The sequence below is a fragment of the Xyrauchen texanus genome, chromosome 11, assembly GCF_025860055.1.
Source record: "Xyrauchen texanus isolate HMW12.3.18 chromosome 11, RBS_HiC_50CHRs, whole genome shotgun sequence".
Lineage (NCBI taxonomy): Eukaryota > Metazoa > Chordata > Actinopteri > Cypriniformes > Catostomidae > Xyrauchen > Xyrauchen texanus.
The window spans coordinates 31,824,187-31,843,514 of record NC_068286.1 but is presented as its reverse complement, the minus strand read 5'-3'; the positions used below and the strand labels follow the sequence as shown (position 1 = coordinate 31,843,514).

General features: G+C 36.7%; 1 protein-coding gene across 1 annotated transcript; it reads right to left on the bottom strand.

Moving 5' to 3' along the window:
• Positions 1–234: 234 nt before the first annotated feature.
• On the bottom strand, positions 235–17,512 carry LOC127651218 (ATP-binding cassette sub-family B member 6-like). Its single transcript, XM_052136951.1, has 20 exons — positions 17,250–17,512; positions 15,929–16,481; positions 11,989–12,129; positions 11,571–11,760; positions 11,208–11,300; positions 10,926–11,118; positions 10,230–10,351; positions 9,160–9,269; positions 8,222–8,287; positions 7,049–7,174; positions 6,673–6,749; positions 6,497–6,560; positions 6,331–6,416; positions 5,992–6,049; positions 4,464–4,568; positions 4,071–4,245; positions 3,861–3,973; positions 3,472–3,566; positions 1,436–1,504; positions 235–1,288 (listed from the first exon to the last, which is right to left on the bottom strand). The coding sequence occupies exons 2-20, from the start codon at positions 16,442–16,444 to the stop codon at positions 1,129–1,131; spliced, it is 2,559 nt and encodes an 852-aa protein (XP_051992911.1). The 5' UTR covers positions 16,445–16,481; positions 17,250–17,512; the 3' UTR covers positions 235–1,128.
• Positions 17,513–19,328: the final 1,816 nt, after the last annotated feature.

Genomic DNA, 19,328 nt, shown 5'->3' with positions numbered 1-19,328 from the left:
GCACAAATGCACACACACATGCTAAGAAAACACATCCTGTGGGAAAATTCAAAGCATTTTAACTTCATAAATAATTACACTTTAATGCACCATCTATTTTATTTCAAGATATTAAGATTTAAATCAAGATGTCATGTCTGATGACCCATATATTAAAGGAATAGTTCACCCAAAAATGTATATTCTCTCATCATTTACCCGCCCTCATGCCATCCCTTGACTTTCCTCTGCAGAACACAAACAAAGATTTTTAGAAGAAAATGGCTCTGTAGGTCCATACAATGCAAGTGAATGGTGGCCAGAAATTTGAAGCTCCAAAAAGCACATAAATGCAGCATAAAAGTAATCTACAACAACAGTGGATAAATCAATGTCTTTGGGTGAGAATAGACCAAAATATAACTACTTTTTCACTGTACATCTTGACATCAGCAGTCTCCTTGGCAATCATGACTTTAAGCTTGATTACACTTCCTAGCAATATCTAGTGCTCTGCGCATGCCTCAAGAAAGTGTAATCGAGCTTGAATTCCTGACAGTGCCTACAGCCTGCAAAGGCAAGATGTACAGTGAAAAAAAGTTACATTTTGATCTGTTCTCACCGAAAATCGATTAGATCCCTTTAAGAAGGCATGGCTAAATCCACTGAAGTCGTATGGATTACTTTTATGCTGCCTTTCTGTGCTTTTTGGCGCTTCAAAGTTTTGGTTACCATTCACTGGCATTGTGAGGACCTACAACACTGAAATATTCTTCTACAAATCTTCATTTGCGTTCTGCAGAATATAGAAAGTCATACACATCTGGGATGACATGGGGGTGAGTAAATAATGGGAGAATTTTCATTTTTGGGTGAACTATTCCTTTTGTTAGATCCCAGTTAGACCTATCCTAATGCAAGGAAACTGAGTTGCAAGTGTAAGTGGATGTCAAGCAAAATAATAAAAACTTAAAGGACTAAAATATCTTAGAAAGGGCCACATTAAAAAACGGTCCTCAAAATGTCCTTGGGACAAACAATATCCAAAACTGTGCTATTAAATAAATATGATGCTAAAATGCAAAAACAGCATTGGCTGAACTTAAAATGAATACAATTCAATACGTCTCATTGAACATCTAGTGAAGTTCAGTGACCCCCATGTCCTGCAGTGGATGCTGGAGGTTGTAGTTTCTCTGATTTTCTGTCTTTGGTCTCAGTGTCGGAGGATGAATCACAGTCCTGCGCCTGCTGCTGTTTCAGCCACATGCCAGAGTACAGCCCTCCCTTCGCCAACAGCTCATCGTGCCTGTGAGAAACAATTATACTGGACTGTTAATTTGTTCACCCATAGTGAATTATTCATTCTCTGATCCCAATGATCAAAGGTGTTATAAATTAACTGGTTTTGTGTTAATCACACTAGAGGGGCAAACCTAGAAATATAGATTCTCACCTTCCACTCTCCACGATCTGTCCATCTCTGAGAACAAGAATCTTGTCGGCTCCAATGATAGTCGACAACCTATGGCAAACACATTAATGATATAATTATTAAATTAATACTGTTTATACAATGGCATTGTTGAATGCTTGATTCTGACTGATTGACACACAATGCAAGGGTGTGTGTGGATAAAATGTATTTCTTCATAACAGCTCTGACGTTCCGCTTCTTTCAAAATGTAACCGGTTAAAAGAAAATAAAGTATGGGTAAACAATAACTTTCTATTTAAAATAAAAACACTCTGTGCTAAGGTGATATACAAGTTGCAGTGTTGCCAGATCTCGCATAGAGAAATGTAGTGATACCTTGTCTGGAAAAACAAGCCCAATATGAGCAACTTGCCTCACCACAAGTTTTGAAAACAACTAAAGGAAATAATGTTTCAGAGCAACAGCAAGCGGTGTAATTTCTACAATTTACTGTGAAAAATGACTATTTATTTTAATTCTTTAACCATTTCTAGTCACTGTTGTATTTAAATTTTATGCACTGCTATGAAGTTTTGTTGACCACATTACAGTTGAATATCACTTCACTTTACCCTAATTTTTGCAAAGTTGCGTACTCCAGGTAGGGAAGGAGGTATTGCCCCAAGTGAAGGAGTTCAAGTACCTCGGGGTCTTGTTTACGAGTGAGGGGACAATGGAGCAGGAGGTTGGCCGGAGAATCGGGGGCAGTATTGCACCCGCTCTATCGCACCATTGTCACGAAAAGAGAGCTGAGCCGAAAGGCAAAGCTCTCGATCTACCGGTCAATTTTTGTTCCTACCCTCACCTATGGTCATGAAGGCTGGGTCATGACCGAAAGAACTAGGTCACGAGTACAAGCGGCCGAAATGGGCTTCCTCAGAAGGGTGGCGGGCTTCTCCCTTAGAGATAGGGTGAGGAGCTCAGTCATCCGTGAGGAGCTCGGAGTAGAGCCGCTGCTCCTTTGCGTCGAAAGGAGTCAGTTGAGGTGGTTTGGGCATCTGGTAAGGATGCCCCCTGGCCGCCTCCCTAGGGAGGTGTTTCAGGCACGTCCAGCTGGGAGGAGGCCTCAGGGAAGACCCAGGATTAGGTGGAGAGATTACATCTCCACACTGGCCTGGGAACGCCTCGGGGTCCCCCAGTCAGAGCTGGTTAATGTGGCTCGGGATAGGGAAGTTTGGGGCCCCCTGCTGGAGCAGCTGCCCCTGCGACCCGACTTCGGATAAGCGGTTGAAGATGGATGGATGGAACTAAAAATAAAAAAGGCTAATAGCTTGGAAGTCAATTCAGAAACAAAATATACTGTATGTGGTACCTAGGATATAAACAGAATAGTTTCAGAATTACTGAATGACATTAAAATCACTGCAAATAAATAAATACTGAATACATTTGTTTTAAATGTAATTTAATAATTATTCAGTGGTCCTTTATCAATTACTACCTGCATATTTGAAAAAAGGAGTGAACATTTTTGCTTTTTTAGTGACAGAATTTGATGGAACTTTAATGGCTGTCAATTTAACGCACTAATTTAGTGTGATTAATTAGTAACAAAATAACACATAAAAAAAAATGACACAATTAATCAATAATCCGTACATAAATTCTGTAATAAAAATTCCTTATTTTCTACTATCAGAGCACTTCAAGCTTGAAGTACATGTAAACTTTGTGTTTTTACAAGCCATTTCAGGTGGGGGCATTCAATTTTAAAAGTTTAACTACAGCTATCGAAACTAATGCGTTAATGCATGCAATTAATTTAAAATGTTTAACACATTGATTTTTCTTAATCGTGATTAACGCATTTACCGATTTTACATCTCAATCTGCTCCATGTGAGTTCTGAAAAACGGTTGGAGTAGGGTGGAACCTTTGCGATTATTTTATATTGAACTATCTTTACTTAGGGGCCATTCTCATATGCAATTAGTTTGATTAATTAATCGGCATGTCATGTAATTAATTTGATAAAAATGTTAATATATTGCCAGCCCAAAGAATTATGTGCATACCTGTGTGCCACCACAATGGTGGTTCTATTGGCACAGACTTTAGCCAATGAGGCCTGAATGTTTCGCTCTGTCTGTGTGTCTAGAGCAGAGGTGGCCTAAGGGTAGAGGACATCAACATATCAAATATGTCAAATATTAAATATATAAATGCAAAACAGTGTCAATACCAGCCAAGTTACATCATCTTAAGAAAGATAATTAGTCTTTGATGAAAAAAGTACTTAAAATCATCAAAAAAATATATAAATCTCAACCTTGTGTTTTAATTAAATGAGATTAATTGCATTCTATTATAAAAATGTCCAAAATAAACATGTGAAACTAGGATAATTCCATTATCCTACAAAAATATCAAAGTACTGTCCAATAATCCAGTGGTGCTGTTGTACCTCATCGAGTAGAATGATCTGTGGTGCTTTCAGGATGGTGCGAGCAATGGCGACTCTCTGCTTCTCTCCTCCACTCAACTTTAGACCCCTCTCACCCACCTGGGTACCATAGCCTACAAATATAAACCAAACATCAATATCAACAACAAACTTTCAAAATAAAGCCATTCTAGTCCCAAAACATTAACCATTTTCATTCTTTTTCTTCACCTTCAGGGAAGGCTATGATTTTATCATGGATGTCGGCAGCAATGGCAGCTTCCTCCACCTCCATGTCAGTAGCAGTAACTCGACCATAGCGAATGTTATCCCGAATGTTGTCATTAAACAGCACAGTGTCCTGAGGGACGACGCCAATGTGCGCACGCAGAGAGGACTGCTTCACCTGAGACGCATCCAGTTATATGATTTAATACACAACATTAACAGTCTACCATATTTCCTATAAAAAGAATCAACACAGAGAGGACACCAACAGAAATTAAAATACATGTGACTTAAAATATTTGTTCATAAATACAGTATTTATTTTCCCAAACATAATGCAAAAATTCAAAGACCATATTTTGGTGTCTTGTACATTTCTATCAATGACAGACTCACTTTTGAAATGTCTTGACCGTCTATCTTTATACACCCGCCTTTAACATCATAAAAACGGAAAAGCAGGCGTATCATGGTACTTTTTCCAGAACCTGACTGTCCAACCTGAAAGATATAAAAAGAATCCACAACTATTACACATACTATTTCATTATATTATGATTTGTGTCTTTAAATCTAGATGTATACTCAAGTATACTCAAAAGTGAATGAACCTGAACAACACATATTAGTGTGGAATAGAAAATAATAGAAATACAGAACAGAACAGAACAGGGTACTATTGAAAAGAGTAGAAAAGAACAAAGCAGAACATAAGAGAATTAAATAGAATAGAGTAGAATAAACCAGTACATAATAGAGTAGAATTGCACAAAATAGAACAGAATAGAATAGAGTAGAATAAAACCAGCACATAATAGAGTAGAATAGCACAGAATGGAACAAAATAGAATAGAACAGAGCAGATTAGCACAGTAGAATAAAAATAGAATAGTAAAAGCAGAATGAAATGAATAAAATGGCAAAGAATAGAGTAGAATAGCACAGAATAGAATACAACAGAACAAAATAGAATCGAGTAGAATGAAATAGCACAGAATAGAATATAACAAAGCAGAATACAGCTTATAATAGAATAAAACAAAGCTAGAATATAACAGAATGTTATAGAGTAGAATAAAACAGCACAGAATGGAGTAGATCAGAAAACAATTGCAGAATAGAACAGAACAGAGTATAATAGAAAAGAATAAAAAAAAGCAGAATATAACAGAATTAAATAGAAAAGAACAAAATAAAAGAGTGGAGTAGCAGAAAAAAGAGAACAGAATAGAACAAAGTAAAATGTAACAGAGCAGGTTAGCACTGTAGAATACAATTGTGGTGACCAGGACGGAGCTGAGCGGCATCTGGGCAGAGCGAGGCAGGGAAGATAAGTGGCGAATGACTTCCACCTGCTCGCAACACCGGCCTCGCGTTCCAGCGAGTGGAGGCGGGAGTGTTAAAGGAGAAGAGATGGTGGCAGGCATGTCTGAATGTTTTTATGATTTGACGCAGCTGGCTGAAAAGCAGAGCATGTTTTTGTTTCTTTATACACTGAAAAATGTCATTAAATGTCTGTGTTTTCAAGGCGGTCCCAGCTTCCTCCTCACCTTTGTAAGTGTTACAAAAATAAAAAAATAATAGAATAGAACAAAGCAGAATTTAACAGAAAGGAATATAATACAGTAGAATAGAACAGAACAGAATAGAATACAATAGAACAAAATAGATTTAATAGAACACAGCCGAACAGAATACGATGGAATAGAAAAGAGAAGATTAGAACGGTAAAATATAATAGAAAATAATATAATAGAAAACAAACTAAATATAACAGAATGGAATAAAACAGAATAGCACAGAAGAGAATAGAACAAAGCAGAATATAACAGAATGGAAAAGAGTAGAATAAAACAGCACAGAATAGAATAGCGCAGAACAGAATAGATTACAATAGAATAGAATAGCACAGAATTGATCTTACAAGTGCCACTGTCTGGCCAGGGAGTACAGTGAAAGAGACATCTTTAAGAATCTCCTTGCTGCAAAAACATCATATGAAATAAAACTGTTAGATGCTCATTATTAATTCAGTTATTAATATAATTTGCAATTTTGAATATACTTAAAACTGGAATCATAAAAAGTACCATGGTATTATCATGGTATACTATGAAGTATCTTGGAGCATCATGTAGAGTAGGTAAACATTCAGTACCATGACACATTTTAAAGTTTCATGGTCTTTCCATCTGATCACTGTACCATGGCTACAGTACTTTTATGTAAAGTTTCTTTTCAGATTTTACTTTAACCTCCTTACCCTTGCGAGTAGCTGAAGAAGACATTTTCAAACTCGACTTTTCCCTGCCTGTAGTAGAAGCTTCCTGCATTGACATCATCCTTCACCTAAATAACAACGCAAATTATGAGCTCATTAATTATTCAAATTCAGCTGTGAAATGTATGAAAGGCATTAATTCGCTCACCTCTTCTTCCTCAGTAAAGAGCTTAAACATGCTTTCCATGTCAATAAAAGAGTTCTGGATCATTCTGGGAATGGAAAAAGTCATATTTAAAGGTACGTTTTTCAATAAAATGTATCAATCTCTACCAATAAATTGCAGATAATCTCTAAACCACAAGTGAAATGCATGCATCATACCTATAGTATGTTCCAAACCAGTTGAGTGGGGTGTAGAGTTGGATGATATATGTTCCAAACAGCACATAATCTCCAACCTGGAAAAGCAAGACAAGTGGAATGCAGTTCTCCTGAATTTATACAGACAGATTCCAAGGGAATTTAACTATGAAATCAAACAACTAAGTGAAATGTACAGTACAGGCTTCTTTCACTCTTCTAAAATTAAAGGCTATAGACACTGAATGTGTCTCATCTAATCTAATTTTAGTGCAGGAGCTAACATTTAACAAAAACCTTTTTTTTTTTATCATACACTAGATCACTTGATGTCTTAAAAAGTTCCCACACTGCCTGTCTTTGACAGAGGTATAATATAAGGTGCCCTGGTTTGTACCTGAAACTTGCCCTCTGTCACAAAGTATGCACACAGCAGAGATCCAGCCAGCAGACCTGAACCAATGATGAGATTCTGAGTTTGGTTTAAGAGGGCTAGAGAAGCATTGGTCTTCCATTCTGATTCCTGAATAAAATAAAATAAAGCTTTATTAACGAGTTACAGTACTTTTGAGCTTTAAATTCATTTTAAATCAATTAAACCCACAAATGAAAACTCAACATTTACTCACCTTCATGCCATCTCAGATGTGCATGACTTTCTTTATTTTGCTGAACATAAATTAAGATTTTTAGAATAACGTCTCAGCTCTGTTGATCCATATAATGCAAGTGAATGGTAACTAAAACTCTGAAGCTCCAAAAAGCCCATAAAAGCAGCATAAAAGTAATCCATACGACTCCAGTGGTTAAATCGATATCTTAAGAAGCGATATGAGAGGTGTGGGTGACAAACAGATCATTATTTAATTCCTTTTTCACTATAAATTTACTTTCAAACAGCCCCTATGCACTTTCACGAGAGATTTTCTCCTTCTGCTCATTCACATTTTTGTGTATATTACCACTTATTTGTTTTTGTGCAAATATTATTTATTTATTATTTTCCTTTGGTTTATCCCTCTCTTTTTTCTTTCTCCTTCCTACCCAATAGGTGGTGATATGCACGAAGCATACAAATCGCTAAAAAAGATGAAAAACAAGAGCTTGGTCCTCTCTTGAACTTGCATAGGAGGGCTGGTGAAAGTGCTGATTTGTTGTAAAAATGACAAATATTGATCTGTTTCTCACCCACAGTCTTATGAGTTACTGTTATGCTGCATTTATGTGCTTTTTGGAGTTTCAAATTCTGGCCACCACTCAATTGCATTGAATGGACCTACTGAAATAGAGCTGAAATATTCTTCTAAAAATCTTAATTTGTGTTCTGAAGAAGAAAGAAAGTCGTACACACATCTGGGATGGCATGAGGGTGAGTTACTGATGAGAGAATTTTCAGTTTTGGGTAAGCTATCTCTTTAATTACAAATTACATATGCACATCTAATATTTATACATGATTTATTACTATGAAGTCTTAAGCATTGTATTCTTTGAAATTCATTTCAATTACCTACAAACTACAGATGATATAACAAATGTTGACTCTTGTTGAGTCAAAAACTGCAGTTACCTGATATTTTAAGATGGCATCCTCAAAGCGATTCACTTCATAACTTTCTGCATTATAATATTTCACCTGTTGACAAAATCATAATTCAATCATATCATTTACAATGCAAACTACAGTATGTGCAATTACTCTAACATGTTATACTGTCAATGTCAAATTCCGGATGTTTTTATAACAAACATTGTCATATTGAATATATTGAATAGGCAAGAGAGCCTGAATAAACCAGGGTTGTGCGAAATTCAGAATTTCTGAATTGAATCCCTTTCATGAGTTGGACTTTGAATTGAATTGATTTGCAACAATGTAAATAAAACTATGCAAAAAGCCAAACAATCAACCATATTATTCATGCCTTAGTGCATGCTGAGAAGAGGGTAACTGGGACTGAACCATATAAACATTTGAAATAAATGCATTAATCAAACTTGCTGCTGTGATTGTTGTTTGAACTAAGTATTTTGTAATAGAAAAGCTGCATTGAGATCTGTTTTATAAAAGTTGCTATGCCCAAAAAACTACAAAAATCAAGTATATCTTTCAATGTTTTTTTCAGCATTGTTTACTTGATCTAAGAATTTTCATTTTTTTTTAACAGTGTAATGTTTCTGGAAATAACCCATTTTGTTATGCATATGGTATAATATGAGAACATGTTTCAATTTATACTGAAAAAATCTAATGTATTATTAAAAAATAAACTTAAAACAGTCATGTGCATTTCTTTGAATTTCATTCAATTTAAATCTACTTCCTTAAATTCAACTTCAAATTGCAATTCTACATCTTTTTTGCTATCTCAATTCAAATTCACTCCAAATTCATGAATTGAATCGGAATTGAATTGGCATTCTTCATTCAGTTCTGAATGGAGCACAACCCTGGAATAAACAAAGGACAGGCCTTTGCCAAACAAGGAGAAAACCCTCTTGCCATACCGTCTCAAAGTTCAATAAAGAGTCCACAGCTTTAGATTTGGCATTGTTATCTTGTGTGTTCATATCTCGCCTGTATTTGGTTCTCCATTCCGTGATAACAATCGTGAGAGCTGATGAGAGACAGAGATAACAGTGCAGTCAATCAAATCAAATGCTGATCCACTATATTTAATTATTATTCTGTCTTCATGTCTTCTAAGCCAAGCATGTGATACTCCACTCCACTAGGGTCCTAAACTCCTAATGCCGGGAATCAGTTTTCCTGCAGTTTTTGAGTTTAGGTATGTTAAGGTGACCATACGTCCTCTTTTTTGGACCTTAAAAATGCATCTGGCTGGGATTTCTACATTTGTGAAAATGTCCAGGATGTGGCTTTAGTTGCATTATGATGTGCATCTATCTGGTCTAATACTTCATTGTGTGTGTGTGTGCGCATATTTGCATTGCTTTAACCCCTCTTTGTAAGTCCTGCCTTCTCGCACAACAATTGGTCGATTATAAGAGGCTTACATCAACTATTGGCCAAATTCCTGCCTGTCTCTCCTTCCTCTCCGTGAATGCACGAAGCGCTGTTGTGTTCAGCATCAAACAGTTGCTTGACAGTAGCAGCAAATGACAGCTGAGTGGAAACAATGCCCAAACGAAAGTGCAAATTTACAGAAGATTTGCACAAAAAATTCCCATGCTTTCGTCCAGGTCGAGATCAGTGGGAAGCAGAATGTATGACATGTAAAGCTGGCACTTATGTGTCAGTTACTAATAAAGGTGCAAGTGATTTAGAAGCACACAATAGCAAAGCATTAAGGGTCAGCAAAAGGTGAAAGTTCATCAGGTAACAGAAGTACAGTAGGACTGATCGCTTACCTACGCAGCATTTCATAATAGACTATATTGTTCGAGAACTGGGTTTGTGACCGATTCTTTTATCATACCTTGAGCATAGCAGTATTTCACCAATAACTTTCAGTAGCAAAGCAGGCAAGTAGCAGCTTTTTCCAATAAAAGACAGATTGTTGCTAATTTTATATAAATAGCACAATGTTTACAAGATATATTTGTAGGGTACTCACTGAGGTAGAGGGCCATGCAAATGAAAACTATGAGGCCGAACCAGGCATTGAAGTAGGAGATGAAATAGACAATGGCAATAACAATGTCAGCAATGGTGGGGAAGATGCTAAACACGATGTAGCTGTTGAAAGAAACCAATAATCAGATTTTTCAAAGAGAATAGATTTAAATAGATTATATACTTTTGGCTATCACATACATAAATTCATTGCACAGCTCTCTGAAATACTTGATTGTGATTGGTCAAATTGCATCATTCTTAGGTCAAATATATTTGTATTATGACCACTAAACTGTAAAATTGACCCAGGCGACTGATTTACTACATCGCTATGATAGTTTTATGTCTCCCAAACATGGCCAGGTCTAAGAGGGACTCATGTGCTCCTCCAGAAACTTCCAACACCCCTCACGGTCCTATAAAGAGACAACCACGTGCCCACCCTTAAGATTAAAATCAAAATATTTTATCTACTGTAAGTACCTGCCCTATTCCCAAATCAAATATTTTGTGATAATGACCCGCTGAATTTATATGAACCCTTACTTTTTCTCTATTAAACTGGCAAAAGTTTCTAAATTGGTGCATCACTTATATCCTATTCATATGTATATTTGTATGTATATATTTAACCATAAATGTTTGAAATTGAGACAAAATTGGATGCAGACTTTTGCAATTTCTTGAGTCTCACCTGAGCAAGCTGTTAATGGAGGAGGTTCCTCTGTCGATGCTTCTCAGGACATCTCCGGTGCGGCGGCCCAGGTGCCAACGCAGAGACAAAGAGTGCAAGTGAGCGAAGAGACGTACCTGAACCACACGATTAGTGTACTGCTGCACCCGAATCCACAGGAAAGAACGCAGGTTACTCACAAATCCAGACGCACCTGCACATAGAAACAAATGAGAATGAAGTTGTGGATGGATCTGAACTAATATTTAATTTGAATTGAATTCAATTTAAATATTCTCTCACCAGCTCCACCTCCCTGCAGGAACTTGAGCAGCACATAAATACACACTGTAGTGGCAAGCGTCTTCCAAGAGCTTCCATCTGTTAGCTCGTTCACTGTGACAAGAGGAAATCAAAGTGTGGGCATGAGGCACATTCTAGAGCGTCATTTCGGCTGTTGCAGAACAAATAAATAAATGAAAAGAGACTTTTATTTCAATAACTTGAGATTTCAATGACTTGGTTACTGACCGTTACTAACTTAGATTAGCTTAAAGCTTTCACTAAGAAAATAGTCCATTAGAAAACATTCAGCTTAGCAACAAGAAGAGCACTGTAACAATATTACAATATTAACACAATCATGACTCAATATTGAAACTGTACCTATGTTTTTGTAGAAGATGGGCACAAACACATTGATGCCACGCTCCACTGCCAGCAGGCCAAGACACAGCACAACCAGCAGCTGAAGCAGGACGTTTCCTTTAGGCCACATGTATGGCACCAAAAGACGCACCTTCTTCCCAAAGTCCTTCCATGTTGACTGACTCTCAGCAGAATTGCCCAAGAGAGGCTGCACAAAGATGTGTTAATGTAGTGATTAAGAGCTTGGTGGTATGACATGTTACCTTGATAGTGGTAGATATATTGTGGATATTTGTGGGCAGGACTGCTTTACATTATTTACACATGACAGCAATTATGAAATTTGGAGTAATGCTAAAATACAGAGAGGGATGTGTCCCAAACAAGTCAAGTATTTATAATTTTTTTTATCCATTTATTATTATCTGTCAATCACCTGATCTGCATGCTCCACATCTCTCTCATCTTCGTTGACAAGAAGCATGTATGGTCGCCGTGGCAACCCTGGAGCTTTTAAGCCTACCAGGAAGAGCAAACCTGAACTGAAGTACCGCACCAGCCAGAACCCAAACTCTATCTGAAGACATAATGGCAAAATAAATTCAATATGCACAAAGTGATTATGTTTGTCTTGCTTATAACTTCTTGAATCATTCATCATGTGTGATATTATGTACAGTTAAAAAAATCGACAATGTTTCTTTGATGATATAAATACAAATATATATTAATAATACGTTATTAGTAAACAAGAAAAAAAAATGCAGCACTTTTTTACTTTAATATTTGGTAATCTAGTTTCAGCACTAGTTTTTACTTTATGGGTTTGATTGGATTTGATTTACAGTTGAAGTCAGAAGTTTACATACACCTTAGCCAAAAACTTTTAAACTCAGTTTTTCACAATTCCTGACATTTAATCGTAGAAAACATTCCCTGTCTTAGGTCAGATGCGATCACTACTTTATTTTCAGAATGTAAAATGTCAGAATAATAGTAAAGAGTATTGAGGTCAGGGCTTTGTGATGGCCATATCTTGACTTTGTTGTCCTTAAGCCATTTTGCCACAACTTTGGAGGTTTTCTTGGGGGTCATTGTCCATTTGGAAGACCCATTTGCGACTGAGCTTTAACTTCCTGGCTGATGTCTTGAGATGTTGCTTCAATATATCCACATCATTTGAAGTGCAAAATCCACTCTAGCACCCCTTGCGGCAATGCTGAGAATGCAGCGCGTACTTAAGTTGTGAGTGCTGACACATTTCACAACGCAATGACGCATGAAATCGAGCTTGCGTAGCAAGGTGCATCTGCATTCACGTAATTGCGTAGAGTATGTTTGGGATTTGAAGGCCGAAACATACTTCACACAAGTACGCAAACGCAGACGGCCAATGCATGGCCAGATCATTAATTCAAAACAGCTGTCATTTAAGACATTAAGTTCATTAGGCAGCAAGTCAGCTACCTACGTTTTCGGATGCATCCCGTATGTGGTAGATGAGTCGATATATTTGGAGTGGGGAGAGACACAGAGAAAAAACATGTTCGTTTTTTAAAGGACTGGGGATACAAATAAAAAAAAAATTGCAACTGAAATTGCTGCCTGAGACCTCCAAGAAAATCAGCACTAGCGGCCCTTGCGGCAATGCTGAGAATGCAGCGCGTACTTGTGTTGTGTAATGATTTGAGTGCTGACACATTTCACAACACAACGACGTTTGAAATCGAGTTTGCATTGTAAGGTGTGTCTGCGTTCACGTATTTGTGTAGAGTATGTTTGGGCCTAAACACCATCAACGTACTTTCTGTGCTCCCACACATAATCTATTTTGATCTACTCTTCTCAGTACACTTCAATACAATCAAGGGGCGGGACTGAATAAGGTGAATACTGGATGATTTTAATGCAAACATTTTATTCAGCGTGTACAGTATCAGAATGAGCTTTATTGCCAAGTATGCTTACACACACAAGGAATTTTTCTTGGTGACAGAAGCTTCCAGTGCTCAAACAATACAGCAACAAGACAGAGATGATAATAATAATAATAAAAAAGCCAAGTATATATATATACAGTATATATAAATACACAATAAGACAAAACATTTAACAGGTGGTGTAGCATTATGTAATAATGCAATAATGATTGTCTTTCCTTAAACTTTTTTTATATATATAAGTAGTATAGTATAGCATACTAATACCTTCTGAGCATCTGGAATTTTAGTCTTCTAAAGAATATGAGAGGTTGCTGAGTATTTGAAGTGAATTTGTTTGGTATGGATTATGACTATTAGGCTACATATTTTTGTATTTATTTGTTTAATCAGTTTTCGAGAACATACTGTATACAGTACTATTTCTTCTTTAATTTGATTTGATTAAAATATTATTTTATACTTGTCACGTATATCACAGAGGGACAAAGAAGTACAGTATATAGCTGTGACAGGGCGGAGGGCGGGGCCGGGTCGTGATTCCGCACACCCAGCCCCAAATCAGGCTAATCATAACTTAGAGAGGGATAAAGGCATACTGGAAGCTGCAGTGCAGAGAGAGAGAGAGAGAGAGAGAGAGAGAGAGAGAGAGAGAGAGGGAAGATTTATGGACAGCTGTCCAACACCTTTGTGTGTTTGTCTTTTTGTTTCAGTTTTATATTATAATATTATTTATATTATCAAGCCGGTTCTCGCCTCCTCCTTTCCATTAATCTCTTTACACTGGTGCCGAAATCCAGGAAGGAGTAGGGATGCGCCATACTAGAGTCCTCGCCACTACTGTCCACTCCAAGGAAGCAGTCGTAGCCATCTGCTGGAGGAGCCCGGCAGCCTGGAATTGGAGGAACGGCTGCCGACCGTGAGGGGAGGAGGGGCTCACAACCAACCGCCTGGAGTGGTTACCTCTGCCAGGGGCGGGGGAGACCCCTATCGTCCACCAAAAACGCTGTGGGGCATTCCGTCCGCCAGAGGCCGGAGTTCTGCCTCCGATCCGTCCGAGGAGGCCCTACTGTCGTCCATTAGAGGGTGGAGGAGTGGCCGAGGTCCAAGCTACGTCGTATCGGAGAACTGGCGAGTAAGTGTTTTTTTTTTTGCCACTTCTCACCTCCTTTCCATTAATCTCTTTATAATAGCCTTTATTTAATTCATACATTAATGATAATTACACACCAATGACTGCTTCTACACATCTATGAAACAACATCTCTATAAGACAAGAGAATAATCATACAGTTACGGATGGATATTAACCTTTTAAAACAAAAAGGACAATAACATTTGTTGGCTAGTAGATTTGTATTTCCAAAACGAAGTTAAATGGATTATGGACAACACATATATTGTTATAAAATATGACTTGCTTGAGATGAAAAGAATAAAAAGAAAAAAACATTTTTCTTTCTGTATCTTGCAATAGTCGATAATGATACAGCACAAGTTGAGCAGTTTTGTGGAGATAGAATACAAAACATTGCATATATCCAGTATTTGAAATAAACACCAAACTTTGAAGCTGCCAGAGAAACAAACATTTATTATATGGATGAACTTATTGCACACTAAAGATTACATATACACAGATCTACCGGCAGAAGTTAAACTACTAAATTGTAGTCAACCTGAGGCTAATATAACCTTTTAAACAAAATTGCATAGAGGTTATATGCTGAACTGAAAACACCAAATAACATAATATTGTAAAGAGAATCTAATATAATTTGAAGCTGTGGGTGTGCACATTAAAAAACATCCAGTACATCATGGAAACTGACTACGCAGTAGTTTAAATGTACTACATCATCGTGCTACAGACTGCAGTTAGGACCTCTTGCATATATCAGACTAGAGTGAAAGAGCAAAACGTCTGTGTCATTGTAAGTGTCACAACGACTGTCACTTGATTGGCCAATAGACACCTTTTAGGGGCGTGGCCTAAGAGGGCAGGCAGATATGCTGCCAGAACTGAGTCTACAATATTTTATACGCATTTCATCACCTGCTATTAACAGACATATCCTGAAGTGACAATGTGTTTTTAAACGTGATAAACAACAAACCTGACAGAGTTGCAGTAATCTGTAGTTGTGAACCAGTTGGATCCTCAATATTTACTATAATGATGTGTCATGGTATTCCCATCATAGCTTTCCAATACGTCCACAAATAGTTAACACAATGCCATTAACATCAAAGGTCATGAAGCAAAATCCATAATGCACCCAATATAAATTTTAGAGACTGAAAAATTGAGACTGAGCAAGACATTCCAAGTCAAAACATAATGATTGACATGAGCAGTCTGGCACTACATGTACATATTGCAATGGAAACCACAGTTTCTGCCAAAATATCATAGTTAATAAAGTTAGTGATTACCTGTTGATTGGAAGTCTCCAAAGACCACCACCACTGTGGGCTCATCCACGATATAAATGCCAGATTTTCAGCTGCAAAAGCTACGGCCCAGTACAGAAGCAGAACCGCACTGTGGCCTCTGGTTCTATCCCGAACCAGAACCCTCTTCCTCTCCAAACGCAGCAAGGCTACAGCCCAAACCCAGCCCAGCATGGAGAGACACCCGTAGAGCACCACATATCCTGGGACCTCACCGCCATGGGAGATCCGAAACACCATCCAGCCCAGGGCCTGCAGGACGAACAGCACTGACAGACACACCTGGAGTCGGTAAAGCCGAGAGCGAGGGATGAATTTAGGCTCCATGTCTGTGCCATAGTGGCTGTAGCAGAAGCACAGGAAGGTGCCGAAGAGGAAGGAGAGGGCGAGGAGGATGGAGGGTACCAGTGTGAAATAGAAGCAGGAGGTCAGGCCACCCTCCACCCAGACCGTCTGCATGGAGACTTCTGCTTCACAGTAACTCTTCATCAACACCATGGTGATGATGGTGGTGGTAGATCCACACAAGAAATATCTGGAAAAGCAGCATTGTTAGAAAAAATAAACATACTTGGTGGTATCATGGTGCAGTGATGGTCCAAACTTTTAACTAGTAAGTGCATTATCAAATTATTTTGATACTGCCATCTAGTACCATCACTGCACCTTGATACCACCAAACAAAGCACTAATTTCAAAATCCCTAAACCGAGACAAATTTTTTTAACTCTACCTCTTCCTAGAGCTTTCAAGCTACATCCACCAATCTCAGTACATACCTTCATATTGTTCTGGGGTAGTGTGTTATTATTTATGTGTACATATTTAAGCATTTAACTGTAGGTTTTTCGATCACAATGATTTGAATAAAGATTTGAAATAAATTCAGTCGAGAGTGTCCAAATAATTACCTTACTAATAGTGCATTGCCCCAAAACATAGCATATCCATGGTCCATGTACACAAACGTGTTATTATGGTATTATGTATAAAATATAGATACAATTGTTCTTAGGACCACAACAGTAAATAGCCAACTTATAAAAATAAAAAAACACTTTAGCTAACAATGACACCTTGGTAATACTATGGTACTACTTCAAGAACTTGCAGTAATTTATAAGAAATAAACCATGGCATATAATTATAGTAATCATACCAAAGTATGTCAAAGTATCATTGTGTTAACATCTGATACCACCACAGTACTCTTTTGTAAGGGTATTATTATTTTATTATCATACAGAAATTAGCACATAATAAAAACTGTTACATTTCGAGAGCTGAAAAAACAAATACAAACCTGTTTCCGAAGATCTTTATATAATTTCCGAAAGGTTCCTCTATATTTTTCCGAGTGTGCTCTTGAGTATTTACCCCCTAGTTATGAGTATTATGGTGTGTAGATAAATATTTCAGAGACTTTGTTGGCTGTCTGTCCTTCCCATTTTAGAGCCATGCCGCTAGACTCCACCGTCCATGATTTGTACAATAATAATGTTGAGACAGACGGCGACTCTTGGTCCTAGTGCCGAAAATAGAAATAATGATTAGAAGACGTCAAAAGTCCTCAAATAGGTGGGCATTTGTGTTTCTAATGGATGGTTTCAAAATAACTGTTTTCTTTTTTTTAGTAGTCTTTACTGCGTCTTTTCGTTTCAGTGGTTCTTAAAGGTTCTCATTGTCATTATTTAGCTGTAAAAACGGACGGCATTGTCACGTGGCACTTGTTACTTTTCTGTGCGCTACAAATAATGCACCAATCACAGTCGTAGGTGATTACTTGATGAACATTTTTACAAATTACTTTAGAAATTGAGGTTGGGACAAATTATGTTAGTCTAGTTGTGTTAGGTAAGAAAGTCATTTTCAATAATATATATATATATATATATATATATATATATATATATATATATATATATATATATAAAACATTTTTGGATGCAAATGGCTCTAAATGAGACCCAAATCGCCCTTAGATTTAAGCGACTCGATGGAGCCGTTGAGCGCACCCTGGTGAAAGAAGTGAATATATAGCAGGGCACTCACTTCTCATGTATTTTTATAAAAAAATATTTAGAAAATATCAAAACAAACAATACAAATACAATACAACATTTCAAATGCTAGGGGAGGTATAAATAATATTATAAGAATATTTTAAAAAGTGTACATGCTTGCAAAATTCGAATAGCTTTTTGTTTCTTCGAGGGCAATATTGACTCAATATAACGCTTCACTTCATTTTTAAATACTATAAAAAAAGTTTTATATTTCCTGAAAATGTACATTTAGTAATGTGAAATTTAGCCATTCAAATAAAAAAATATATATAAAATAAGTGTGGGTTTGTTTATCTTTGGAGTTTACAACAATACCTAACAGAACATCTTTTCACTGTAATGTAAAATTTTCATCAACATTTCCAACAACAAAATCAAGTACATTTTGCCAAAAAAAAAAAAAAACATATAAAGGAGTGCCAAAATAAATGAACAGCTGTCTCTGCGGCTTCTGCTGGCAAAAGCTACAACTTTCATCTATATCTTTTTTTAAACTTGGTTAAATAATGTTTAACAGGGTATATTATGTGAAGAAGTTTAAAAGTCACTTCTTTAACCTTGTTTGTTAAGAGATAACGATTGGGCAGAAGCCAGACTTTTTTCCAGTCAACATCACTCACAATCTGACTCCAATATGCAATTACATTTGGTCTTGAAACAACATCCTTCTGGAAAAGGGCTCTTATTGATCTTTTATAATTATTGTAACGATAGGAGAAACATATTTGACCAACAAGGGAGTTATTTGGTGAGAGGGGTGGGAGTTGCTGGTAATTTAATATTTTTTTGCTGTTTAAACAACATACATATTTTAGAAGAAATCGCACCAAAGATAGATGTGAATTCCCATCTTATGAAGTTTTGTGTTCCTTGCTACAGTCGCCTATGGCTTGTTCACTGGTTTCTAAATACAATTATAATTTAAATACTTATTTGTATACACACTTCATAATTGTATTTAATCAAACTACACAAAGATGACTCTAAGATGGCTCTAAGATGACTCTAATATTTTGTGTATGCTGTATATTGTATATTATTATTATTTTTGTGTACAGTGTTCTATTTTGTGTATATGGTATATATTATAAGGTGTATATTGTGTTGTGTAACAAATGTGTAAACTGTGTTATGTGTATATCAGATGTTGACCTCATTTTCTGTTAATGCATGATTTTCTGTAAAGCTGCTTTGAAACGATGAGTTTTGTTAAAGGTGCTATGCAAATAAAAATGACTTCACTTGACTGTTCTAACAACAGGAATCTCTTATTTATTGCTGTTAATTTGTTGTTGCAAATAAATATACTTTTTGAA